This window comes from Protomyctophum parallelum (genome assembly GCF_964188405.1).
Source record: "Protomyctophum parallelum genome assembly, chromosome: 10".
NCBI classification, from domain to species: domain Eukaryota; kingdom Metazoa; phylum Chordata; class Actinopteri; order Myctophiformes; family Myctophidae; genus Protomyctophum; species Protomyctophum parallelum.
The window spans coordinates 27108140-27135609 of NC_139704.1; the positions used below are offsets into that span (position 1 = coordinate 27108140).

General features: G+C 43.5%; 1 protein-coding gene across 2 annotated transcripts; it reads left to right on the forward strand.

The window, feature by feature from the left end:
- The first annotated feature begins 9222 nt into the window (after positions 1–9222).
- alox5a (arachidonate 5-lipoxygenase a) lies at positions 9223–26607 on the forward strand. Of its 2 annotated transcripts, XM_083774776.1 has the most exons (15): positions 9223–9340; positions 9657–9843; positions 12421–12619; positions 13414–13495; positions 13601–13723; positions 14830–14936; positions 15265–15437; positions 15747–15893; positions 16821–17024; positions 19932–20018; positions 20298–20476; positions 21208–21329; positions 23944–24044; positions 24735–24905; positions 25631–26607. In XM_083774776.1, exons 2-15 carry the CDS (start codon positions 9694–9696, stop codon positions 25808–25810), a joined length of 2025 nt encoding a protein of 674 aa, XP_083630902.1. In that variant the 5' UTR covers positions 9223–9340; positions 9657–9693; the 3' UTR covers positions 25811–26607. The 2 variants fall into 2 exon arrangements, with proteins under 2 accessions (XP_083630902.1, XP_083630903.1); XM_083774777.1 differs by lacking the exons at positions 9223–9340; positions 9657–9843 and adding an exon at positions 10618–10752.
- Positions 26608–27470: the final 863 nt, after the last annotated feature.

The window sequence follows — 27470 nt, forward strand, 5'->3', positions numbered from 1 at the left end:
CTTTGTTGTGTGCGCCTCAGTCTGATTGGACGTAGCTTCAAGGTTCACTTAAGGTTACTGCACACATAAGCCAAAGTACACGGGAAATTGAACCCAGCAGTTTCTCGAAAAATACCGCTTTCAGACTGTCGTCGTGTCTTTATGCTTTCAGGCTAGACTCACTCAATGTCTTTGTGTCTTCATGCTGAGACATAATATTTCGGGTATTTTCATATAATATGTGCTCAGACTGAGCTTTTGCTTCATAATAGTAATGTAGACACATTAGCAAATCCATCAGCAAATGGAGGTCAGAGAGGTGGTTCCAGCTACACTTGTATCACTAAGAATCTTATTTGTTTATCATGATAAATTATACAATTATTTTCGTTATTATCATGATAAAGGCCACAATGATGAAACATGTTGGCTTTAAAACAACTTAAAACATTTATACTTTAACTCTACTGGGTTTACCCAGACCCCTCCTATATTTATTTTCTCAAGCTCCCAATTCACCCTTTGTCAAGTCCCGCCCATGGTTGTGCACCTCTTCGCACCCATTGGTTGCTGTTTCATGGTTGGACAAAAATCTTTTTTCTCCATCCACTACCATTGAAATAACATGTTTTTCAATTGCTTCGTATTGATATTCTGTAAGTTCAATTCTTATTTTAAACTTGGTGTCTGTAAAAAGGAACATCACAGGTGCAGCATGGTGACTGGGCATATCATGTTTGTTTTGAGTTTTTTCCAAAAACGATGTTATAGCAAATTCAACATGAGCAACGCGGACCCAGGGCAAGGCAGAAAGAGCCTGCTGGTTAGTCAGTCAGGGACCAATCAGAAGTCTGACAAAGGGTGAATTCTGCCCTCGAACGATGAGTTCAAGGGGCCATCGATGAGTTGAACGAATACATTTCTTTTTAGTGCTACAAGTGTTCCTGATGACCCGATCGTTCTATACGTTGATGAGATGAACTTGTGTGGCTGTAAAATCATGCAGTTGATGCACCATCCGCTCTGCTACCAAAAGCACCCATAATGCACTGCTTTCTTCCAGTCCCAGTGTCATGTGGTCAGATCCACCATAGGCAGTCTGAATCACGCGTCAAGAGTTTTGCCAAAGAAGTCCAGGGAGGCTTCTGATTGGTTGTGCTGTATTATGGAAGACCATCATTGATTGGACTAAAAGAACGTCTGTGGTGTTGTTACGGTATGTGTACCCGTACACAAGACCTAACGATAATCTGATTGGCTGGGCTGTAATGGAAGTCCACTGTTCGCCATTGGTGTAAACTCTAAAGTAAGCCTGATGCATCGTGAAAAGACGTTAAACGGTTACCTGTCACGCAACAGCATTGAAATGATTAACTGCGACCCTTGTAGTGTCCAACTTATTTGGAGACACACACACACACACACCCCTCCAGTTTGAGCGACATCCAGTTGTCTCTCCTATTCCATATCCTGCTTTTCCATCCCTCCATGAGGAAGTGTTTTCTTCCGCTGGCCAACAACACGTGTCTTGGCTTCGGGGCGACTCCCTGGCAACTGTTCCCATGGAAACAGACAGCAGAGCGTGGTATCACGGTGCAACGATGCCCAGGCTCTGGGCAAGCAAACTGTTGATAGCAACACCTTAGCAACCCATTCACATGCCCCCCCCCCCTGCATTCACATAGCAACCCACTCACCCATGTACGCCTCCCCCTGCATTCACGTAGCAAAATGTGCTTTACAAAACACTACCTTTTCAGAGTGTCTTTCATTTCCATGGTGCAGATATGGCCTAGACAGGTTGCTATTCGTGTCATATTTTCATTGCCTTTTTGCTCCGTTTGGTTGTCTTATCGATAGTGTCAGGGGAAGTAACTGATATAATAATGTATACTCTGTACTACAGTATGACGTAACGCGACACATTGTTACCTTGAACTGTCCGGCAAGCAGCACCGCCGTGTGATAGAAGTAGGAATTAGTGCTCGTCCGACGCCAGATTCTCTCAATCCCGATTGTGGAGAATCCTAGATCAGTGGTTCCCCAAACTTTCCCATGTCAAGGACCCCCAAATGATCCCGCGGACCCCCATTTGGAACCCCCATAAGAGGAGATCTTTACGGCTCTAGCAGTGATTCTCAACCTGTGTATAATTTGAAGGACCCCCAGTTTCACACGCATCGAGTCAATAGCTAAATTATATTATAATGTTTAAAACACCAAAAGGGGTTCCCGCCCAAAATGGGTTTGTTGGAAGATCACAAAGGGTTTTAAGTAGTAAGGAAAATTGTTGTAGCAGATCAGATGAGCGCTGTTTAAAGTACCGTGCAATGGAAGCGAGGCTGTGATGTTTCTGGGAATCAGGGAATCATTTTCATGCGTGTTGCATGAATTTTAATTGAATTTGTTCTCAGTGAGTATGTAGTTGACATGTCAAAGGGTCCTACTGTAGCGTGCTGAGATTTATATGAATTTTAATGTCTGGGAGGCAGCGTGCAATGACACAACTAAAATGTGCACTTACAGGTATAATATGACATGGTCTTATTTATTGGCGTAGTTGCCTGTTGTTGCCACCGGGTGGGAGCATTGTATCTTAAGTTTTATTGTTTACCTACAACGCTAGACAGACAGCACTTCTTTACTCAAATCTTTATTTAGCTATACAAACATCCGTGTCAAGATAACGATGATATATACTGGAGAGATTCTCAACATGCTCCTTATCACCTTTTGTCTTCAACCATATTAACTCTTGTTTATTTTAAAACCTTTGACCACCACCATATACTTTGCATCATACAGTCACACACATTTAATGGCAGTCAGGTGAGGTGACTGGTCCATTGGAGAAAAAGTCGTAAAAGTCATCCTTGGCAGTAATTGAACTTAAATTTAACTTTTTTTTAGTTTTAGCATTAAAAATATCTATTTATCTATCTAATCTATTAGAGTAGACCATCTACAGCAGTTATCAAACTTTTTCATTTCAAGGACCCACAAATTGACACATATTTCTTGAAGAGATATGCCAGGGACCCCCATAAGAGAAGATGTTTACGGCCCTAGCAGTGATTCTGAAGGACCCCACCAGTTTTGCATTAGGCATTTATACCTCTGGGACCCCAATTTATATTGTAAAAATCAATGTTAATTTAACTCTTGAGTGTACAATAATTGATTGATTGAAGTATTTATTAACAGTTTGCAGAATTATAGTACATTTCAGTTGTGAATTACAGACCCATAAGGGTCCATTTGGTTACTAACTATCCATCATAGCTGGGGGGGACCCCCTAGAACTCCCTCAAGGACCCTGGGGGTCACCGGACCCCACTTTGAGAACCAACGATCTACAGTTTATTGTGACACTATGAGCCACTTCTCTGTAGGGTGGTTGGCTGGTTGCCTAACGGCATCCTCTCTGCAAACGCATGTCCAAACAAATATTTCTCATTCAAATTCTCCCCAACGGCCTCTGACTTTCGAGTGGCTCTGCACACATACTGTAGAATGTAGATCCTGTAAACAAGCGGGTTCTACCGTAGAAAAGATTATTGATCGGTGTGAATGCAGTAAAAATATGTTTCTGTTTAGACTTAAAGAGTCTTAATTCTTTACTAACTGGTGACGGGTTTAGTTGGAGCTGTCATTTGAATAGGGCTGCAATTATTACGTTAATAGAGCTAAAATATTTATTCGATTTCGGCGATTATTTAATAAAAACATATTGATGAAAAGTCTATCCCTATTCTGGGCAACTCGTTATAGGCGGGGGGGGGGGGGGGGGGGGAAGTTGCACCACGACACATTGTTAGTTTCGTTGATAATACAAAACGTTTACAATCGCTTCTCAATCGATGAAATGAATCAAAAAAAGTAATGGGATAAGAACATAATCAATAGTTGCAGCCCTGCCTAATCCCAACAGTGCAGCAGTGTGATTATTTCTGGTCTTTCTGTGAAGCACTCGACTGCACAATAAATAATATTTACCAGTGCTTCTCCTAACGACGCAGATCATTATAATAACTAAATAAGCAATACGCTTGTTGTGTACCGTACGTACAAGTCATGATTTTCATAAAAACCATTTTGCGGTCTTATGACTATTTTATTTTACAGTCATAATGTGTCTGGTTTGCCTCTGAAGTAATTCTTTTAACTTTCACTGCCTTTTCTTTGAAATTATTTTGTTCTTAATGCCGCTGCTGCTTTCTGTAAATCATGGTTATATTCTACTATATGACACAAGTAAGTGTTCAGTGACATAATATGATGCGTAATATGTGTAATATACATGTCTGTAATAGTAAGCTGTAGCCTATAGGCCCTATATCACTGTAAATCAGGAAGGGAAATCAGTCTATTAAGCAACAACAAAAAACAGAACAAATATATATATATATATCATTATTAGTCATGAGAACTACTGAACAATGAAAATGCCCTTTTTTATGCATTCGTTTGAGGTTTTTTTTGTTTTTGTTTTTTTCTGTGCAATTGTAGTTTTGGTTTCGTCTTTAATGTAAACTTAAGCTACATTAAATTAAACCTTGTCAGAGTCCAGTTAAGTCTCAAAGCTCTCATTTGTCCGTCATCGAATGTCAATTCTCGCAGACGATCTAGATAAGCTCACATTGTGATGTCACACATGGAGAATGGGAAATCGAGTGGCAAAGTGAGTTTAACGTTGTTTAACATCGTTTAATACAATCAGATATAGGACTTTTCTGTTTGGATGTATGGGCTCTGTCAAGGCCAGAAAGTAGTTTTTTGCCACTCAGTAGGCGTTCCCACAACTTCCGGGTAGGCGTTTGTGCGCATATCCTCTATAGTCTATAGGCTATGTGCTATTTTTGAAAAACACAGGTTTTTTTGGAACACAGGTTATTTTTTGAAAAGTAACGTTTTTATACATACAGTAAGAGGTTTCCACAGACAGTGGTGAGATTGTCTCTCAACTGCTGCACACCAACATCAGTGTTACATGTCCTTTGCCTCGTCAGAATGTGAATTCTGCACCGAATGTACACGTATACTTGTACTGTAACAAACTATTCCGAGATTGTTTTATTGGTACTTTCAAGTAAGCACTATAGTAGTAGGCTATCACTATCGCTGTCAGCCTGTCACCATCACCTCACTAGACAGTAGAAAGTATTAACTATCACTATAGCTGTCAGCCTGTCACCAACACCTCACTAGACAGTAGAAAGGCTATCACTATAGCTGTCAGCCTGTCACCATCACCCCACTAGACAGTAGAAAGTAGTAACTATCACTATAGCTGTCAGCCTGTCACCATCACCCCACTAGACAGTAGAAAGTAGTAACTATCACTATAGCTGTCAGCCTGTCACCATCACCCCACTAGACAGTAGAAAGTAGTAACTATCACTATAGCTGTCAGCCTGTCACCAACACCTCACTAGACAGTAGAAAGGCTATCACTATAGCTGTCAGCCTGTCACCATCACCCCACTAGACAGTAGAAAGTAGTAACTATCACTATAGCTGTCAGCCTGTCACCAACACCCCACTAGACAGTAGAAAGTAGTAACTATCACTATAGCTGTCAGCCTGTCACCAACACCCCACTAGACAGTAGAAAGTAGTAACTATCACTATAGCTGTCAGCCTGTCACCAACACCCCACTAGACAGTAGAAAGTAGTAACTATCACTATAGCTGTCAGCCTGTCACCAACACCCCACTAGACAGTAGAAAGGCTATCACTATAGCTGTCAGCCTGTCACCATCACCCCACTAGAGACTAGACAGTAGAAAGTAGTAACTATCACTATTGCTGTCAGCCTGTCACCATCACCCCACAAGACAGTAGAGAGTAGTAGACTATCACTATAGCTGTCAGCCTGTCACCAACACCCCTGACTGCACCCTTAAACCTTCTAGACTTGATCAACTGGACCTTAGTTGGTTCTGTACTTGGACTGATTTTTTTCAGTCTACACTAGGCCTGTCACAATGATTACATAATTATCTAATCTCAATTAAATATTTTTATCAGGATCGTCGATTTTTTCGTCTAGGTTTTAAAAAATAGCAGAAATATCTGTAGCAGTAGCAGTTATCTATCTGTTCCTCCCACAACATGATGCTGGGGTTTAGATGGTTGCGTAAAAAAATCTGAGCGTTTCTTCCAGCACTGAGGTCAGTCAGTGGTTTTGAAGTGGCACACAGTGGCCTCGTAAACAGGATATCAGCGTTTCCTTCTCCATCTGTCTGCCTCTCACTTATCGACACCATCCTAATACCAGAATACATTTGTTAACCCATTTTAGACTGAGACCATATTCTACTAAATGTCTTCTAAAATCATGACAGTTTCTATATCAGTGGTTCGCAAACTATTTCATGTCAAGGAGCCCAAAAAATATATGTAGGCTAAATGGCCGTCGACCCCCATCTGAAAATGTGTTGTTCCAGGGACCCTACAGAAGCAAAGTTTTTGAGTTAAAAACGTTCACTCTGAAATAATATATATTCAAAGATTTGCGTGTAGATCTGCTATTTTTCAATTTGCTAAAGTATAACATAATGCTTAAAACACCAAATACTCTAGGACCTGGCTAAGATATGTCTGCGTTTCATTTAGCGGAGATTATCTCAACTGTTCTTGACTAATATGCCGCTGCGAAGTGTGAAAAGTTCTCTCTCCGGGGCGAAATACCCGGAAATGACCACACCAGATAGCTACTTAAAACATGGCTCTATCTTCTAAACTGTTTGTCTGACAGATTTCCTGAGATGCTCAAAATGTTCAGAATAGTCATTTTTGAATACTCAATAGACCATATGCACACGGCAGTCATGGCAGGGTGGAAACTAGCCGCAATTTGCCAATGACTGCCCATACATCTAAACAGACAAAGTCCTATCTAATTGTATTAAATTATGTCAAACTCACAAAAATTGCAGCTGTATGAAAAGCTTGAATGATGTTCTTTCTATCTGCAAAGCGTTTTTTTCATAAAAATCCACCATACACATGTTATGAGCTACTTTATGTCAAGAAATTCCTTGCAGGTGATTTCTTTCCAAGTGTTGGAGTTTGGAAGCGCTCCCTTTCAGTAATCCTGCTGCCTCCTGCATTATGTGCAAATTCAAAACAGGTGCTACGCAGGGCTGTTGGGTGATCAATCAACGAGCGCTTCCAAACTCCATTACTCCAATAGGTCCTAGAGTAAAAAGGGGTTCCCGTACTAAATTGGTTAAAACATCTTAGTTCAATAAATGTGGATGGCATACTATGAGTCACATTTGAGAAGCACCGCACTGCACGAAAGAAAGTGAAAAAAAAAGCGCCGGAATTTAGAAGCAAAGGCTATCCAAGGAGTGCCAAAACGCACCTTTGAAGCGTCAGATTTCCTTGCTGCACCCGCCAACTCCCCCACCCCTCTGACAAAAAACGGTCCCGGCCGGGAACTACACCAGAACACACACACACACACACACACACACACACACACACACACACAGTATGCTAATGCTTATAGTAAAGCATCATGTTGACGTTGTATTTGCATTTATTGTGTTCAGACCCGCAGCGACATGACTAGTAGCTGTTGTCTGATCTCACCCCTTCATTTGACTGGGAAATGTCATGTTGTATTTTATGTGCTGTGAATATAGTTACTGTACATGATGCACTTACTTGGTATTCTGTTTGTACTAATGCCATGTGAGTGAGCGTTACGGTTAATGCTGACATTCACACCTTCCCTGCAGAGTTTCTGGGATGACAGTAAAGCTGCCTGTGAGGGTCAGGTCAGAGACCTAAAGGTGGCCCTTTTTTTGTTAAGTTTCGTTATCGAGCATTTTCTCCTAAGTTCCGTTATCGAGCAAGACGGTGTCTAATAGCAGCTCGGCCCTCGCCTGTCATCCATAACTGACCGACCATGGTTCTCAACCTTCCATCATTCCATCATGAATCACTTCTGACTCTGATCTGAGCTTAATGCTGCTGGTGGGATTAACGATTCTGCACATTTCTCCGTCCACAGACACATATCTCTGGCCCGACTACAAGATTTTTTTTTTTTTTAATTTATCTTTTGACGATGGGTTTCCAGATTGCCCCCGTCGACTGACCAGTCGGGGGCCCCTTGAACTGAAGACGGGCCTGTTTCAAATAGAAACGGGTGAAACATACCAAAGGCCGCTGATCATTGCTATATAGAGTGTTTGTTCAGTAACAGATGACCCCCCCCCCCTGAAAAAAAGACCATTTTCAGCTTGTGTTCCAGTTCCAATCATAGAGTTATATATAAACTAGAGAGTGGACCAGGAGTGACAGCCCGGCCCCCAGCTGTTCATTTCAATGGAAGTTTCTCAGTGGCGTTTTGAAGGACCCTGAAGAACGCTCTACTTCCACATTTTTTCTATTTGCCAGCCAACATTTGGTTGGCAAATATAAGTGCTAACGAGTGCTCAATGTTAAACGCCAGCTGTTTACTCGTGCTACATGTGCGGGCAAAAAACGCGTCTGCAGTTCCAGCTTTGACCAGTAGGCCCGGTGGCCAGCCGCTCTGGGGACTTGCTTCCAATGTGGCTTGTTCCTTCATTTGTCACTTCCAATTCCACTTGTTTATCCTCTATCCTGTAGGTTGTGATTGGATGAAATTGGTATCCCGACCTAAAAAGAAATAAAATCACACCTGTGTGAAGTGAGGGGCGCTCTATTCATCGTACATCATCAAGAATGGTGGTCCCTCATTGGCCAAGGGTTCCCACCGACATACATGTGCCGATTTGCTCAGACACATGACGTAAATTATCCGTTCATTGTCAATGTTATTTTTTATGTTATTAAAACTGTAATATAGGAGGGGCTAGTGCCCCTCAAAAAGTGGTTTCTGTGAGCTGGAGAGACAAGGAGACCCCTGTTAATTAACAAGATAAGCTACATCTATTTATTTTAGCACACACACACACACACACACACACAGAGAGAGAGAGAGAGACGATGGTGTTAGATTAGAAGTGTGTGGAGGAGGAGTGAGTGTGAGCAGAAAGAGGAAGTGTGTCTGTCTGTCTGTCTGTCTGTCAGTCAGTCAGTCAGTCAGCGTGCCGCTCAGTGATCCTGGAGGTGTGATCATCATCTGAACTTCAGTATAAGGTAACTAAAAGTACTTTTACTCAACCTGAGTGCAATTTTTACGTACCGGTATGTTAACTATATTTCTTTTATGTGTTTTGTACTTCTCAAAGACACACTTTGTCCAGCAGACTCAGGAACAGCTTCTTCCCCTCCATTGTCATCTACCTGAACTCCTCATCCACTCCTCACCCCCCTCAGTGACAGCCCCCCCCCAACTCAATAAATAATTGTGAAACGGTACATGCTGCAAATTTTTATACATTTTTACTCAAGTAGACTAAACGTATGAAACCACGACTGAATTTCCAGTCATTTGGATTCCGGCCAGTCGGTCAGCCAGTGAATCTAAATTGAAATGAGGGTAGAGAGATGGGGAGTGACAACCAGTCAGGCTGGATTAGCAGCATCTAAGGTGCCCGGACTGCTAGGCAGGCCCAAGCCGCTACTACCTTTATTTCACCTGGAGGTGTGTGTTCATGCAGACGGTGACGGTGGCTACAGGCAGCCAGTGGTTCCATGTTGTGTTTTGTTGTGTGTGTGTGTGTCCATGCAGTGAGAGAGAGTGAGCAGCAGACGCGGTGCCATCCATCATGCCTTCCTACACGGTGACGGTGGCTACAGGCAGCCAGTGGTTCTCAGGCACTGACGACTACATCTACATCACCCTGGTGGGCCCGGAGCGATGCAGCGACAGGACGCTGCTGGACAAACCTCTGTACAACGACTTCGAGAGGGGGGCCGTGAGTTGGCCTCTTTGTGGCACTGATTCTCGTGTGCGTGTGCGTGTGCGTGTGCGTGTGCGTGTGTGTGTGTGTGTCTGTCTGTGTTAAAATATATAGAGATAAGAAAAGAGCCCGACAGCAACAATATGTTTTTCCTGATTTGAGCAGAGCTGACTGTAACTTCACGGAAACACTGATGAAACATCACAGCTTGTGTAACGGTCTCTAACGTTGGTTAAATGCTGGTATAAATGTAGCACATACATGGACTACACAATACACTGACACCACTGGTTCAATGAGTATAATGTAGTACATACATGGACTACACAATACACTGACACCACTGGTTAAATGAGTATAATGTAGTACAGTACAGAGACTATACAATACACTGACACCACTGGTTAAATGAGTATAATGTAGTACAGCACAGAGACTATACAATACACTGACAACACTGACGGGGGGAAAATCATCAAACTGTATGAAATCAACATATTCCTCATTTCCTCTGCCTCTTCTGGAACGTGCTCTTCAAGTCTGAGCAGCATTAAAAGAAAAACACACTTTTTCTTTGGTGAATCACACCTGAACCACATTCCCAGGTGGATTGAATTGAATCTCATCATTTGTAAACATGTGACACTCTGACACCGAAGCCTACTCTCTATGCTTCGTCGTATGGCCGTCCGACCGTGCCGCTCGCATTGGATTCAAGTTCTCAGTCACCACGACTGAGAAGAGAGAGTGAGCAGCAGACGCGGTGCCTTCCATCATGCCTTCCTACAAGGTGACGGTGGCTACAGTCAGCCAGTGGTTCTATGGCACTGACGACTACATCTACATCACCCTGGTAGTGGTGAGCGATGCAGCGACAGGACGCTGCTGGACAAACCTCTGTACAACGACTTCGAGAGGGGGGCCGTGAGTTGGCCTCTTTGTGGCACTGATTCTCGACTGCGTGTGTGTGTGTGTGTGTGTGTGTGTGCGTGTGTGTGTGTGTGTCTGTCTGTGTTAAAATATATAGAGATAAGAAAAGAGGTTTCTGCCCGACAGCAACAATATGTTTTTCCTGATTTGAGCAGAGCTGACTGTAACTTCACGGAAACACTGATGAAACATCACAGCTTGTGTAACGGTCTCTAACGTTGGTTAAATGCTGGTATAAATGTAGCACATACATGTACTACACAATACACTGACACCACTGGTTAAATGAATATAATGTAGTACAGTACAGAGACTACACAATACACTGACACCACTGGTTAAATGAGTATAATGTAGTACAGCACAGAGACTATACAATACACTGACACCACTGGTTAAATGAATATAATGTTTATGTAGTACAGTACAGAGACTATACAATACACTGACACCACTGGTTAAATGAGTATAATGTAGTACATACATGGACTACACAATACACTGACACCACTGGTTAAATGAGTATAATGTAGTACATACATGGACTACACAATACACTGACACCACTGGTTAAATGAGTATAAATGTAGTACAGTACAGAGACTACACAATACACTGACACCACTGGTTAAATGAGTATAATGTAGTACAGTACAGAGACTATACAATACACTGACACCACTGGTTAAATGAGTATAATGTAGTACAGCACAGAGACTATACAATACACTGACGGGGGGGGAAATCATAAAACTGTATGAAATCAACACATTCCTCTTCTGGAACGTGCTCTTCAAGTCTGAGCAGCATTAAAAGAAAAACACACTTTTTTTGGTGAATCACATCTGAACCACATTCCAAGGTGGATTGAATCTCATCATTAGATATGACACTCTGACACCGAAGCCTGCTCTCTATGCTTCGTCGTATGACCGTCCGACCGTGCTGCTCGCATTGGATCTCGCAAGTTCTCAGTCACCACGACTGAATTTCCAGTCATTTGGATTCCGGCCAGTCGGTCAGCCAGTAAATCTAACTCTGTGTATTGTTTCCGTACGGCCTGTGCCGTCGGCCGTGATGTGTGCATGCCAGTGTTGATTTTGTCGACTAAAACTAAGACGAATTTCTTTTAATCTACAAGCTCACAGCTTGTAGATCGTCTATTTTCAGCAAGTGTAAAAATGGCATCAAGGCCCACATTTTAGTCGACTAAATCAACTGTAGATTTTGCTGGGGGGGGGGGGGGGGGGGTACTACCTGTCAGTGGGGAGTGTTGGCTGATGAATGAATATCAACATCCTAATAAATCCTAATACTGGGGGGTCAAATTATGACAGGCAATTCCTGCTGTCAAAATATGACCCCCCCCAGTCAAAAAAACACTTAGAGACACTGTATATAGACACTCATGCTTTCCAAGGTGTGATTTGGGGTCCTAAGGATGAATACAAAATGAATATCAACATCTGAGTGTTGGCTGGGAGGAGGAGGAGGAGGAGTAGGACTAAGGCCCTATACGTCCTCTCTGGGGGGGTAACTACGGTAACACTAAAACATAACGGGTGACTAAAATGTGACTAAAACTAAATGAAAACTATTCAAGAGACTATATGACTAAAATCAAAATGTGCTGCCAAAAACAACACTGTGCGCATGATGCAGGTGGACTCGTACGAGGTGAGCGTGGGCGAGGACCTGGGCGTGGTGGACATGGTGAGGATCGAGAAGAAGAAGTACTGGGTGCAGGACGACTGGTACTGCCGCTACGTCACGGTGAAGACCCCGGCCGGGGACCACCTGGAGTTCCCCTGCTTCCGCTGGCTGGTTGGCGACAAGGAGGTGCAGCTCCGCGACGGCCGAGGTACATTGATTCATTGATTGATTGATTGATGGATTGAAATTTTGGAAGTTTGGAATTGCAGCCGACATGACATCCTTTAGCCCGGGCGGTGGGAGTTGTGGAAAATGACCAAGTACATCTACACGAGTACTGTACTTGAGTAAAGTTTTTGAGGTACTTTTCTCTGCCTAGGTCAGTGGTTCTCAAAGTGGGTGCGGTGACGCAAGTCCAGGCGCTGTGTCGCAGAATAGAGGGCATGCGCGTGACATCATCATCATAGCCGGAAGTTATGCAGGAATGCCTACTGAGTGGCAAAAAACTACTTTCTGGCCTTGACAGCCCATACATCCAAACAGAAAAGTCATATCTGATTGCATTAAATTACGTTAAACGACATTAAACTCACTTTGCCACTCGATTTGCCATTCACTTTATGCATGCGCATACCCTCTATACCGTGATGATTTCTGGACATCAATATCACTTCAGTTTAATCACTTCTATACTTAGTAAAGCAGACCTGAGCTGCACTGTACTTGACAAGGTCTTTTTCCATATCTACACCAAATCTCTTCACCAAAAATAGTAGATGTACAAGCTCACAATGCATCATGTTGTGACGCATTGTGAGCTTGTAGATCGGCTATTTACGCACATTTACGTAGCGTAATAATGACACAATTAAGGTTTTAAAAAATTAACCATGTCATCATTTCCAGGAAAAACTACTGGCCCTAGGCGATGGTATGTCTGCATGGCTTTTATTGATCCATAACTCTTGTTTGTTGTCTGTGTTTGTTGTTGGTTTATTTTAGCACGTTTGCCACAAGACGATAAGACAATGCAGGCCAGACAGCACCGATACAAGGAGCTGGAATGGAGGCGAAAAGAGTACAGGCAAGATCCACCTTTACTTTTCACTGAAATGAAACACTCCCAAGGGAGTCCCGACATGATTTATTTTTATTATTATTCAGTGTGGACTACTGGACTGTGCTTTAGGTGGAGTGAGTGGCATCCAGGGTTTCCCATGAACATCGATGTTAAGCGCTACAGTGAGCTGCCTCGGGACATCCAATTCGACAGCGAGAAAGGAGTGGACTTCATACTAAACTACAGCAAAGCGTGAGTACTGCCCTGGTGCTGGCGCTATAACAGGTCGATCTGAAACGTTTGGGGCAGAGGTTCTACTCGGGCAACCCAGGGTGAGGGAGTGTGTGTTCACAATTCTGCTGCAATCGGGGCCAACGGTGATTAGCTGTTCTCAGCCAGGCGGGGACACAGACAAAACATAATACTCTCGGCCACACCTTTGGGCTGGTGGAGACAACAAAAATGTGAAATGTGATATTTTTGGTGCATGCTCCATCGTTTTTGTTACTTTCAGAAAGAAAGAAGAAAAGAAAATAAGAATATGAGAAACCACAGAAATGAATGAATGATGCCAGTGATGCCCTGGCGGCCTGGCCCCTGATGACTGAACCTCACTGTGACAGATTCACTATAGAGGGGAACAGATGACAGTATAGGATTTTGGAGCAAATATCCATCCATTCATCTTCAACCGATTATCCGTAGTCGTGTTGCGGGGGCAACGGCTCCACCGGAGAGCTCCAGACTTCCTTCTCCAGGGCAACATTAGTAGTAACTTCATTCTGAGGGACCCCGAAGTGATCCAAAGCCATCTGATCCTTGGTCTGAAGGCTCATTCATAGTCTGGATTTTCGATGGTGGGAGAGACAAAAACAGAGAGAAGGGCTGGGGCGGTGGTGGTGGTTTGCTCTTGACCGCGGCTCGTCACATCATGTTGTAGTTCGGTGGTCACCTCACCAGCGAAAATACAGACTATGAATAACGCTTGAGCGTGGGGGGTCTGCTTCCAGTGGGACGTGCCTCGAGGACCTCCCTATGGAGACGCTCGAGAGGCATCCTTGGCAGATGCCCGAATCACCTCCTAAGCTGTTTCCTTTCCAAGCGAAGAAGCAGCGAGTCTACTCCGATTCTCTCTCGCGTGACTGAACTTCTCACCCTATCTCTAACACGAATCACACATTTTGTTTAACTTCATACCATGGCCTGGCAAGCAGCAAGAAATGTACCATTCTAGGAAACACAGAGCTTGTTCATCCAAGATGGCTGCTGATTATGAAGATAATTTATATGGTTTATGTAGAGAATTATGTAACTATAATGATGATGATGGTGGTTGTGGTATAATTCTCTGTCTACAGAATAGAGAACCTGTGTGTGAACCAGTTCATGCACATGTTCCAGTCCTCCTGGGGAGACTTTGCTGACTTTGAACGGATCTTTGTCAGAATCAAGAACACCATTTCAGGTCAGTCCCACGTCACAATGGATCAATCACTTTTACTTTTACTCGAGTATTTACAATTTTCAATACTTTTACTACTACTCCACTACATCTCAAAGTAAATTATTGTACTTTTAACTCCACTACAATCATGTGAAAACTTTTTTGTTACTAGATTTAGATTTCATAATTATTATCATATTTCATAATAGGTACTTTTAATTTGGGTAAATATTTTGAAGCTAATACTTTTGTTAGTACATTTGGAAATATGGATTTTACTTGTAACAGAGTATTTCTACATCGCAGTATTGACACGTAATAAAAGTGTACTTTTCCCCCCCCACCACAGAGTACGTGATGCAACACTGGAAGGAGGACTTCATCTTCGGCTACCAGTTCCTCAACGGAGTCAACCCAGTGATCATCAGGAAGTGCCTCGAGCTCCCCGAAAAGTTCCCCGTCACCCACCACATGGTGGCGCCCTGTCTGGAGAGAGACCTGACCCTGGAGGAGGAGATACAGGTACCCGTCTGTCTGTCTGTCTGTCTGTCTGTCTGTCTCTCTCGGTGTGGTTGTCTCTCTCTCTCTTGTCTTGTACACACACACATATATCCTCCTTTATTTTTCTAACCATAAATCCTGGGTTACGCTTATATAGTTGCATGCCTCATGCCTGTGTCGACTTGCTCACCAACCACATCTGATCTACAGCTGCTAACATGATGAATTATTCAATTCTTCAAATTCTGAAATTGTGGGGATCATTGGCCCGCAAAGATATCTCTCTCTCTGTACATAGCAGACTACTCTCTCTCTCTCTCTCCCCCCCAGGCAGGTAACATATACATAGCAGACTACGAGGCCCTAGAAGGCATCAGTCCTAACCGTACAGACCCGTGCACCCTGCAGTACCTGGCAGCACCCATCTGTCTGCTGTACAGGAACGCCAGCAACAAGATCATGCCTCTGGCCATACAGGTGGGGAAATGGTAAATGGTGCATTTTTATAGCGCTTTTTAGCCAAAGCGCTATGCATCACCCATTCACACACACATTTATACACCGATGGTGGGGGAACCCATGCAAGGCACCAACCTGCACATCAGGAGCAATAGAGTCCTGACGTCACTCGCTCATCCCCTGGTTCATGGAAGTTTTTACATAATGGAGAATAACATGGGGTCATCCTAAAATCGTGTCATATAAGAATTGTAAGTAAACAAACTGTCTCGGGGAGGTGTCTCTGTATTGTTTACGACCGTCAGTCATATTTGATACATATTTGATTGTCTATTTCTAGCGAAAATGTAACTAATTCAGCAGCAGTAACATTAGTGTTTTCTCTCATTTTTTCAAACACAGTTCTTATATGAGGCGATCTAAAATACCCCTATACAATGTAAATAAAAAAGTACATGAACCCGTGGAACGCCCTCTACAAATATTGACGTCAGACTTCGGTGTTCTATTAGGGGTTCAGAGTCTTGCTCCATCCGGCGCCTCTAAAACTCTAAAACCATGAACTAGCATGCTTGTCATGGATTAAATGTATCGTTCCAGTTTGATAAAGTAGCAGTTTGCACGGACGACTCAAAAGCAGATGTGTCCTCACAGAATTCTTTTTTTATAAATATATTATAATTAGACAATATGTCCAGTATTATCTGTTATTAATTGTGTGAAGGGCAAAAAGTGTATTTTAGAATAGGTGGAGAGGTCGCACACACCAAGTGAACTGCAAACGCACCATAAGTCAGAGTGTGCTGGTCACAAGAAAGTTATCAAAAAGTGTATTTGAAATTATTATGGAATGCATGAACGAATGAATGAATGATCGAACGAACGACTAACGAATGATTGAATGGACCCATCACGTCTCTCCGTCCTCTCTCTGTCCCCCTGCAGTTGGGACAGACTCCGGGGGACGACTGTCCCGTCTTCCTGCCCAGTGACGCTGAGTACGACTGGCTGCTGGCCAAGATCTGGGTCCGCTCGGCAGACTTCCACATCCACCAGAACATCACCCATCTGCTGAGGACCCACCTGATGTCTGAGGTGTTCGGAGTGGCCATGTACAGACAGCTGCCTGCCGTCCACCCTGTCTACAAGGTAATCAGAGTAACTAAGTACATGTCCACCCTGTCTACAAGGTAATCAGAGTAACTAAGAACATGTCCACCCTGTCTACAAGGTAATCAGAGTAACTAAGAACATGTCCACCCTGTCTACAAGGTAATCAGAGTAACTAAGTACATGTCTACCCTGTCTACAAGGTAATCAGAGTAACTAAGTACATGTCCACCCTGTCTACAAGGTAATCGGAGTACCTAAGAACATGTCCACCCTGTCTACAAGATAATCAGAGTAACTAAGAACATGTCCACCCTGTCTACAAGGTAATCAGAGTAACTAAGTACATGTCTACCCTGTCTACAAGGTAATCAGAGTAACTAAGTACATGTCCACCCTGTCTACAAGGTAATCAGAGTAACTAAGAACATGTCCACCCTGTCTACAAGGTAATCAGAGTAACTAAGTACATGTCCACCCTGTCTACAAGGTAATCAGAGTAACTAAGAACATGTCCACCCTGTCTACAAGGTAATCAGAGTAACTAAGTACATGTCTACCCTGTCTACAAGGTAATCAGAGTAACTAAGTACATGTCCACCCTGTCTACAAGGTAATCAGAGTAACTAAGTACATGTCCACCCTGTCTACAAGGTAATCAGAGTAACTAAGTACATGTCCACCCTGTCTACAAGGTAATCAGAGTAACTAAGAACATGTCCACCCTGTCTACAAGGTAATCAGAGTAACTAAGTACATGTCCACCCTGTCTACAAGGTAATCAGAGTAACTAAGTACATGTCCACCCTGTCTACAAGGTAATCAGAGTAATTTATTAATCCCCACTCTCCTCCAAAACCTCCCTCAAAGACCACTTACAGTACGTTTTTGCATAGAACTATATATTAGTTTATCATTAAAATGTTCTGGGGGTGAGAATTCAGTGAAAATAGCCGATGTACATGCTCACAACATGTTGCTCGGCTATTTTCAGCAAAGAAGTTTGGTGCAGAGGGAAAGACGGATGGGGCCCAAGTACAGTATAGACCCATGAGTGACTGATCAATGAATTTATATTTCACACTGACTGCATTATAAGCATTAATACACAGAATATCCTTAATAAATCAATTTTAGCCTTGTGTGCAATGTTTAGAATTAAAGCTGGGGCTCAAAATAATTTTGAATTATGACCATAATTGTTGACCAGCCAGTACCATGGAGACCATGGCTAACTGGTTCTGCAGAAATCCTCCACAGCCAATGGTAGCACAGGATGCCAATGACACCAACCTTTAACAGCAGGTTCCTGTTTTCAAAGAAACCAAAAAGAGTCCTAGCTGTCACACATCACTGACACTGAGAAGAATGCCAGAAATGTTTCCAATTGACGCTTGACAGATCAGCCATCATCACTGATAAGGGCGTGAGGTCGTTTCATGGGAAATACAGTAGAACAACAACAGGGCTATAATGTGAGTGTGTTTGTTTGACACCCTCCCTTTGGGCAGGAGGCTGTATAGTAGCCTATTAAAGGGTTAGTTCAGATTTTTGGACTGAAGCTGTAGGAAAGCTGTAGGAAATACTTAATTAATATAGTAGTTGCAAAGATATTAATTGAATCCCTGAGTGGTGGGAGCTTTGGTCTTGTTTTGGTGAATATTAAGTAATTCCAGTCATTTGGTGGGGGTCTGGGGGCCACGCATTAAAAATAAAATAATCCACAAAACTAGCGTAATTTGTATGTCTGTCCAGTATCACCATGCCAGTAGCAGCACAAACCCATAGTTCCATGTGACAGAGGGGTCAAAGTTGAAAGAAAGTTGAATACAAATTATGCTATTGTTGTGGATTCATGTATTTTTAATATGGCCCCCAGTGATCCCCACCAAATGCCCGGAACTACTTAATATTCACCAAAACCAGACCAGAACTCCCACCACGGGACTTAGGCAATCAATTACAATTGAAGGCATTTTAAGTATCCAGAGCGACTTACAGTAAGCAAGAACACACTTAACAATACGTTCTGTACCTGTATGTGTATGGAATCACAGTAAAAACTCCTTGAACCTTGACACCCTGCTTAATTCATTTGTGCATTCCACTCAGATTTCAGAAAGTGTCACTTTTGAATGACTACAATTGGCAATCTTGGTGGGTAAATAAAGCCATTCAAAATGACAATACAGATCTCAGATCATATCTTGTTGTAGTTCCTCTCCTCACCTGAAGATGGAGACACACTGGTTGAGTTATAGCTTTCCATGCGAGATGCCAGATTGAAGATGCCAGGGAGCAACAGGTTAAATATGGAAATGGAAACAAGCCATAGGCTTTCTTGGGTTTTAAATCCTCTTAGAGGAACTGTACTTTCCTGTGCTTATTTTTCTATAAATTGTTAATACAGTATTCAATCAATCACTTACTATACTTAAAGGTTCATGACATTCATTTTCATTAATTTGTATTTTTCTTTTTCTTTTAGGTTTTTATGACCTCACTTACACCCAAACAACCCGAACTTTGAACATTCAGTGGATTTTCTGTGGTCTGGAGTTTTCTCTTGTTCTGAAGCCTTTTGAGCTGCAATGAAAACAGGAAAAATCCCTCAACAGTGACATCTGCTGGCAAATTCTTATTTCATATATGGGATTTGTGGACTCTTACCTCACAGTTAAAAAATAGCAGATGTACAAGCTCGCAGCACGGCACTCCAGCTTGTAGATCTGCTATTTCTTTTAATAGCCAGCACTAAAATCTAAAACAACACAGATGCTTTCCTGGTCTTAACAATGTTGAGTGACGTTTACATTACTTCATGAGTAACTTCATGTCTGCTTTTCAATACTTTATAGAGATGTTCGGTTGGTTGGTTTATTTGCTGATTGGTTGGTTGGTTGATTGATTGATTGATTGATTGATTGGTTGATTGATTTCTTCTAGTTACTCATCCCACACGTTCGTTTCACCATCGCCATTAACACCAAGGCCAGAGAGCAGCTCATCTGTGAGTGTGGCATCTTTGACAAGGTGAGAGGGGGGGGGGGGATTTCCGATCTCCGTTCTCCGATGATCGGATCGGGACAACCCAAGTCACAATAATTTTAACCGCTTTTGCGCTCGGGTGTTGCACTTTGAAAATAGCAGATATACAAGCTCAATGTTCCGCATGCAACCACGTGTAAAATCAGGCATTCAAAACTAAAACATTTCAGATGATTAAAACTAAAATAATGGAATTTTAGAAAATGCGTTATGGCTAATTCAACTAAATCCAAAGGTACTGTCCAAACCCAACCCCCCATGCAGGCCAACGGTACGGGCGGAGGGGGTCACGTGCAGCTGATCCAGAAGGCCATGAAGACGTTAACGTTCAGGTCCATGTGCTTCCCGGATGCCATCAGAGCGCGAGGAGTGGACAGCACCGAAGAGCTGCCCACATACTTCTACCGGGACGACGGGTACAAGGTCTGGGACGCCATCAAGAGGTGGGTTCCTGGTGGGCGCTGGGCATGTTCTCTCCTCCGCATCATCAGCAAATCTTGTGTGGAGTTTGCATGTTCTCCCTGTGTCCCCTCACAAAAAACATGCAGTAATCCTGGTCTCTATACTGCCTCCCCTCTGGCCTGATGGAAGGGAGGCACTGGGTCTGGGACTCTGGGTCTCATTTTTCAGAGTCTTTGGCTGGGGATATTCTCAGGGCGGACACTCTAATCAGGGTCACTGAGCTGGGAAAGGAACTGGTTGGCATAACGGGTTCCTTCCACACTCCTATAGGGGGATAGGGTTTAGGTCCCGAAGCCGGGCAAACGTGTAATCTCAAGCTAGACAAAATCTCTGTCCCATGCAGCTCCATGTACTATATAGTGGATGTTGTGATCCTGATAGAATGTGACCCTAGTGTTTGTCTCACAGCTTCATGTCAGATGTATAATTTGATATATAATTTGTATATGTAACTATATCGCATCATTATATGGCTCTGGAAAAAGTATGTTACAAAGAAATGCAATTATCTCAGGTTCTGTATTTATTCAGCCTTTTTGGCCAAAACGAAGCGGTATTAAACCCTCAATAACTAAAGAACGAAAATCTCACTTTTATTTTTTTATTCTTTTTTCAAATAATGGAGGTTGTGATCCAGATAGAATGTGACCCTACTGTCAGCTCTAATGGAGGTTGTGATCCAGATAGAATGTGACCCTACTGTCTGTTGCAGCTTTGTGTCAGCTGTGGTGAACATCTACTACAGCAGTGATGAGACGGTGGAGGCAGACGAGGAGATACAAGCCTTCGTCAAAGACGTGTGCAGCTTCGGCATGCAGGACTTCGACTACTGTGGTGGGTGCACAGTCACTGTGTGTGTGTGTGTGTGTGTGTGTGTGTGTGTGTGTGTGTGTGTGTGTGTGTGTGTGTGTGTGTGTGTTAAACAAATTGCATTCCACTGCCAACAGTATGTCATCATTGATTTGTACGAGGACAGACACAAATCTGCATGGACAAATCCCCTCACACATTAAAACTACATCATCCGTCACCACCACAACCAGTGACTTCATTGTGTTGAGTATAACATGGTGAAACATGGAGTTTGAAGTTGAATGGAGGCGTGGGTACGATATGGGTACCTCACGATACGATATCTGCAGCGATATTAGGCCCAAGATAACGATAATATCACGATATTTGATATATTGTGCTATTGCGATATTCAATATAATGAGATTTCATCAACAATACATCACGATATCTGTAACTGAAAATGAAAAACTAACCATAAAAGACAAATCTGGAATTGTGTTTTCTTTTTTGTGTCACAAACTGGCCAATAAGTACATTAATCTTGCACCCTCCAAACAGTAAAACACAGACTGCAACTTTGCAACTTGTCCCCAACTTGTCTGTCCACAACAATGGGTAGGACGTATCGCGATATATCGCAATAGGAGGGGGAGCGTGTGGAATGGCTATCACATATCTGAATATGTTTCTGTTAGGCTGCTTAAAAGCCAGAGCAGACTTTAAAATGACCCCGGAAATGAAGTAAATACCCTTGGTCAAGGATTTGACCGTGACCTGCTCAGTGTATGTGAATGGTCATGTGATACATGTCTTCAGCTGTGTGTGGCTGCCTAGACGTTTTAGTGTGGCTCTGAGTGACCTGTGTGACAGCCACAGTACTGTTGTGACTGTGATGAGTGACCTGTGTGATGAGTGACCTGTGTAATGAGTGACCTGTGTGATCACTGATGAGTGACCTGTGTGACAGCCACAGTACTGTTGTGACTGTGATGAGTGACCTGTGTGATGAGTGACCTGTGTAATGAGTGACCTGTGTGATCACTGATGAGTGACCTGTGTGACAGCCACAGTACTGTTGTGACTGTGATGAGTGACCTGTGTGATGAGTGACCTGTGTAATGAGTGACCTGTGTGATCACTGATGAGTGACCTGTGTGACAGCCACAGTACTGTTGTGACTGTGATGAGTGACCTGTGTGATGAGTGACCTGTGTAATGAGTGACCTGTGTGATCACTGATGAGTGACCTGTGTGACAGCCACAGTACTGTTGTGACTGTGATGAGTGACCTGTGTGATGAGTGACCTGTGTAATGAGTGACCTGTGTGATCACTGATGAGTGACCTGTGTGACAGCCACAGTACTGTTGTGACTGTGATGTTTTAGTGTGGCTGTGAGTGACCTGTGTGACAGCCACAGTGACTGTGATGCCATTTCACCACATTTTGCACTAAAGCTTTTGCAACAAAACAAAAACAAAAAAGAATAGCACACCTGTTAGGTTCATTTGATGTATGTGCTCACCTTGCTTGTTTTAAGTCACTGTGCTCTCTCTACTCTCAATTGACTTTTTGTCATATCTGCCGCCAAGTGTTTTTGCAGATGAATCTGATTTCATCGCTATCGATTCCCATCCGTCTACATGTGACACCTGTTATAATTTAGATTGCCAATTTCCAAGCATGCATAACCATAAAATGACTTGTCTTATATAGTTCTACTGGATCTCTCGCCCCTTACTAACATTTTAGTCTAGGTTTTATTCGTTGACAAAATTGTTAATATATATATTTAGTCACAGTTTATTCTTCATTGCTCAGTTTTTTGGTTTTTCCTCATTGACAAAGGATAGTCAACAAATGTTTTCCGTCACAGTTTAAGTGGCCAACATTAACAGTGGTTTTGTGTCAACGTGTGCGGAATTCCCCAAGTCAACATTAACAGCAGTTTTGTGCCAACACGTGCAGAGTTCCCCAAGTCAACATTAACACCCTGGGTTATTTAATCCATTAAATCAGAGTGCCCAGTGATTTATAGCAGCGGAGCATATTTAGCGACGGACGGACCAGGCGCTATCCCGGATGTAGCTGAAGTAGCTAGATGTAGCCAAAACACTCCCGATGCGAGGTATGATTAATTCTAAGGCGACTGGCGACGGAACCGCGATGGGCCGTCTAACATGTCTAGCAAGTAAAATCAGACAGAAGTAGCATGTGCTTAAATTCATATTTAGAAAATGTCAAAAAATTCTGAAATTTCTGAGGTGATGGATGATGATGGTCATGGAAGGGGAACCTTCTTAAAGCTTCATGGGCCAAAGATAATCAACTTTGAAATCTCCAAAAAACGGTCAAAATGACCTCTCAGACATGCTAGTGCACAGGTCACATACAGACAGTTGTGATTTAGATCAAGAGTTATTCACGTTTTAAGATTTTCTGTCTCATCGGCTAAATGGGGGGGGGGGTGACGTCCCACCGGAAAATAACATTGAATGTTGCGCAACAGACACTCCCAGCCTGTGGAGGGATGTGATCGGTTTTGATATCAATAAATCTCCGTCCTGAGTGCTGGGTGTTACTAATTGTTTGAACGGAGAACTCCGTCTTTGCCGCTCAGGGTGTTAACAGTGGTTTTGTGTCAACACGTACAGAGTTCCCCAAGTCGCTGAAAAGCCGTGAGGAGCTGGCAGAGTACCTGACGGTGGCCATCTTCACCGGCTCAGCGCAGCACGCCGCCGTCAACTCTGGACAGGTGTGTTTTTTTGTTATATGTTCTTTTGTGGCTTTCGACTTTATTTTATATTTTTTATAGAGGGTAGAGACAGTAGGCTGATGGGGGAGAGAGATGGGGGGGGGGGGGGGGGGGTGACATGCAGTAAAGGCCATCGGGATCGGGGGTCGAACCTGCGGCACACTGCCAGACTGAATTACCGGCCAAGGTGCCTGGACCGCTGAACCACGGCCCAGTCCGACAGGTGTGTTCTTTACCGTCAACTCTGGAGAGGTGTTTTCCGGGGACCCCCCCAGGGTTCCTTGAGGGGGTTCCGTAGTCTGAAAACCCACTCCACCTTAGCTTGCCCTAGCCTCGACGACCTTGCAGGCGTATACAAAGGCTAGATTATGTAATTTAGATAGCATATGACGTAGACATAGCATTCTATAGTGTATACTATATGTCTGTAATCCACGTAACTCAAGCACCGTTCGCCCCACCGACTTCAATTTACGACACGCGCGTTCCACACCACCACAGTGAGTGCAGCCGGTGTCGAGTCGGTCGGACCCACGGTTGTCCAGAACCGCCCCCAAAAGCCTCTGCTCTGGACAGGGCCCCTGGCGTGTGTGTATGTGTGTGCGAGCGTGCGTGCGCACGTATACAGTATAACTGGTATGTGTGTTGTTTGTACTTGTTTGGGTGTCTATGTGTGTGTGTAACTCTCAGTATGACTGGTGCTCGTGGATCCCCAACGCTCCCTCCACCATGCGTCGGCCCCCTCCCACCCAGAAGGGGACAGCAGACGTCCAGCTCATCGTAGACAGCCTGCCGGACCGCGGACGCTCCTGCTGGCACCTGGGGGCCGTGTGGGCCCTCAGCCAGTACCAGGACAATGAGGTAGGGGCCCCCAGGGGCCCACTGAATACCACACAGTACACACTACACCTGGGAGCCGTGTGGGCCCTGAGCCAGTACCAGGACAACGAGGTACTGTTGTACAAGTACACACTACACCTGGGGGCCCCCAGGGCCCCACTGAATACTACACACTATACACCTTGGGGCCCCACTGAATACTACACACTGAAAACTACACACTACACCTGGGGGCCGTGTGGTTCTCCCTTTTGACTGATACCTGTCCATTTAAACTCTAGACGAGCCTGCCCCAAAGTTATTAGTTCGGCCCCCCACGGCAGTCGACGAAAACTAGAGTTCTCAACAGGCCCGAAAATTAAGGCCCGGCCCCTACCTGGGCCCTCATCAAACCCTGTACACTCAAGACTCTGCCCCCGCTGCCACCCTTAGATCTCCATATATGGAGCTGACCTGTTCTGATATTCCATTATGTTGATCTGACCCCATCAAACCCTGTACAGTGTACACTCAAGACACGCTCCATATATGGCCAGTACAGAATTCATCTGACCCACCCCCCCATGCCAAAGCACCAGCGCTCGCCCAGCAGTCTGCTGTCACCCAGGCGGATGCGTGCACGCAAGCCCTAAAGGGCGAGGTCGCTCCTCGCCCTCAGGCGTCTTACTGGTGTACCCTAAGAGGACAATGGCCTCCATGTTGCCCCGAAATAAAGTCAGATTTTTTTGTCTGTCTTCCCTTTTCAGCTGTACCTAGGCATGTACCCCGACGGGCACTTCATAGAGAAGCCAGTGAAGCAGGCCATGGAGAGCTTCAGGAGGGAGCTGGTGGACATCGGCAGCGCCATCACCAAACGCAACGAGGGAAAGAGGCTGCCCTTCTGCTACCTGTCCCCCGACAAGATCACCAACAGCGTGACTCTGTGACGGACCGTTACTGGCTCTGTGACGGACCGATACTGCATGGCTCTTATCTCTGAGTCTGTCTCCTTACATTTCAAATCGCCGCTGTCGGGTCCAAAATCATACCGTTTCAGGAAATTTGAGAGAGAGAAAAAAAATAACCCCCGTTTCAATTTTCAAACGGATCCGATGTACAGTAGTTATTATTTAGTTTAGACAATCTCTTATTAATAGTTTTGGTCTGGCAGCCAGAAGGCTTTTTTTGTTCATGGGAAATTTGGTATATATACAGTATATAGGTTTTTTTTTATTTGCCTAAAATCCACCTGCTGACCGGCTGTCTTCATTGAGCAATTTATTTTATAGGGGGTTATATGTGATCATACCATTAACTATAAAGGCACAATTTTCAAAATGTCATTATGCTTAATTAGCATATGACATATCAAACTAGGGTGTTTTCATGATTCATTTGTTTTGCACAACGAACACTCCTTTGGCTTGAAACGGTCATAGCCACACCATGTGCTGACCTCATCACATTTGTGTTGATGGCTATGGCATGACATTGTAATAGGACAATAAGTAAGACATTCATTTACATACAAAAAAAAAGAAAGATGGAGGTACAAGGTTTCTGCCTGACGGCAACAATTTTGTAGAATTATTTAGTTGGGTTGTTTGTGCTCCGTTGGATGATATTGGATGTTCTTTTATGTACCGTATGCCAAAGGTGCTGTTCAGTGATGTTGTGTTATAATAATTGTTTAAATAGCTCTATATTCTGATACGTAATCATTTCAAAAATATATTCTGCATCAGCAGCAATTGGTAAATAAAACAATCTTTTTCATACTAAAACTACTATAAATCATTTTTGTGCAAAGTTATTCAGTTATTTATTTGAGTCGCTCCACTCACAATGATGAATACCTGCACTAGCAGCATTATATTAGGTAGGCCTACCCGACGGTGGATCAGGGCTAGAGTGGCCAGATGTGAACCACAAGGTTGCCAGTTCTAACCCGGGCTCCCCCAGAGTTAGTGTCAGTAGTATTTGTAGTAGATAACAGTAGCACAATTAGAAATTTGCCCCCTATGGCCTGACAAATAATGAACTCTGTGTTTGACTAGGGTTTGACTGGATTTCTGAATTCCTACAATGACCCCAGGGAGGCTGCATGAATGACTTGTAGTCCAGGATGGACGTGAGACCACATTTTCCTGACAGTTTTCGGTCATGATGATTATGGCACCATGACTAAAATATCTAAAAACACTTTTTTGCACACATAAAAAACCCCAGGAACATGTTTGTGCCCTAAACATTGAAATAAGATCTGGTTGCAAAAGGGGTGAAGTGGTCCTTTAACAATTCTCCATCATTTAGCTGGGGACCACCTGGAACCCCTTCAAACCCACTGATATACTGACCTACATGGTCAACCCACCCTCAAGAATAGCAGTGGTGAAACTGCTATGCTGCGTTCTGCCCGTTTCACTTCGTGAACTGTTGTACACTGGTAATTGGTAATATGTGATGTGTAGTCATAGGCAGAATAGATATATGATAGGCCTAACACTTATTCCACACTGCAGAACATTTAAACAAAAATCACCTGTGTGAAATGAGGGTCGCTCTTATCATTTATCATCTCATTCCGGCCAATCACAATTTGCGTCC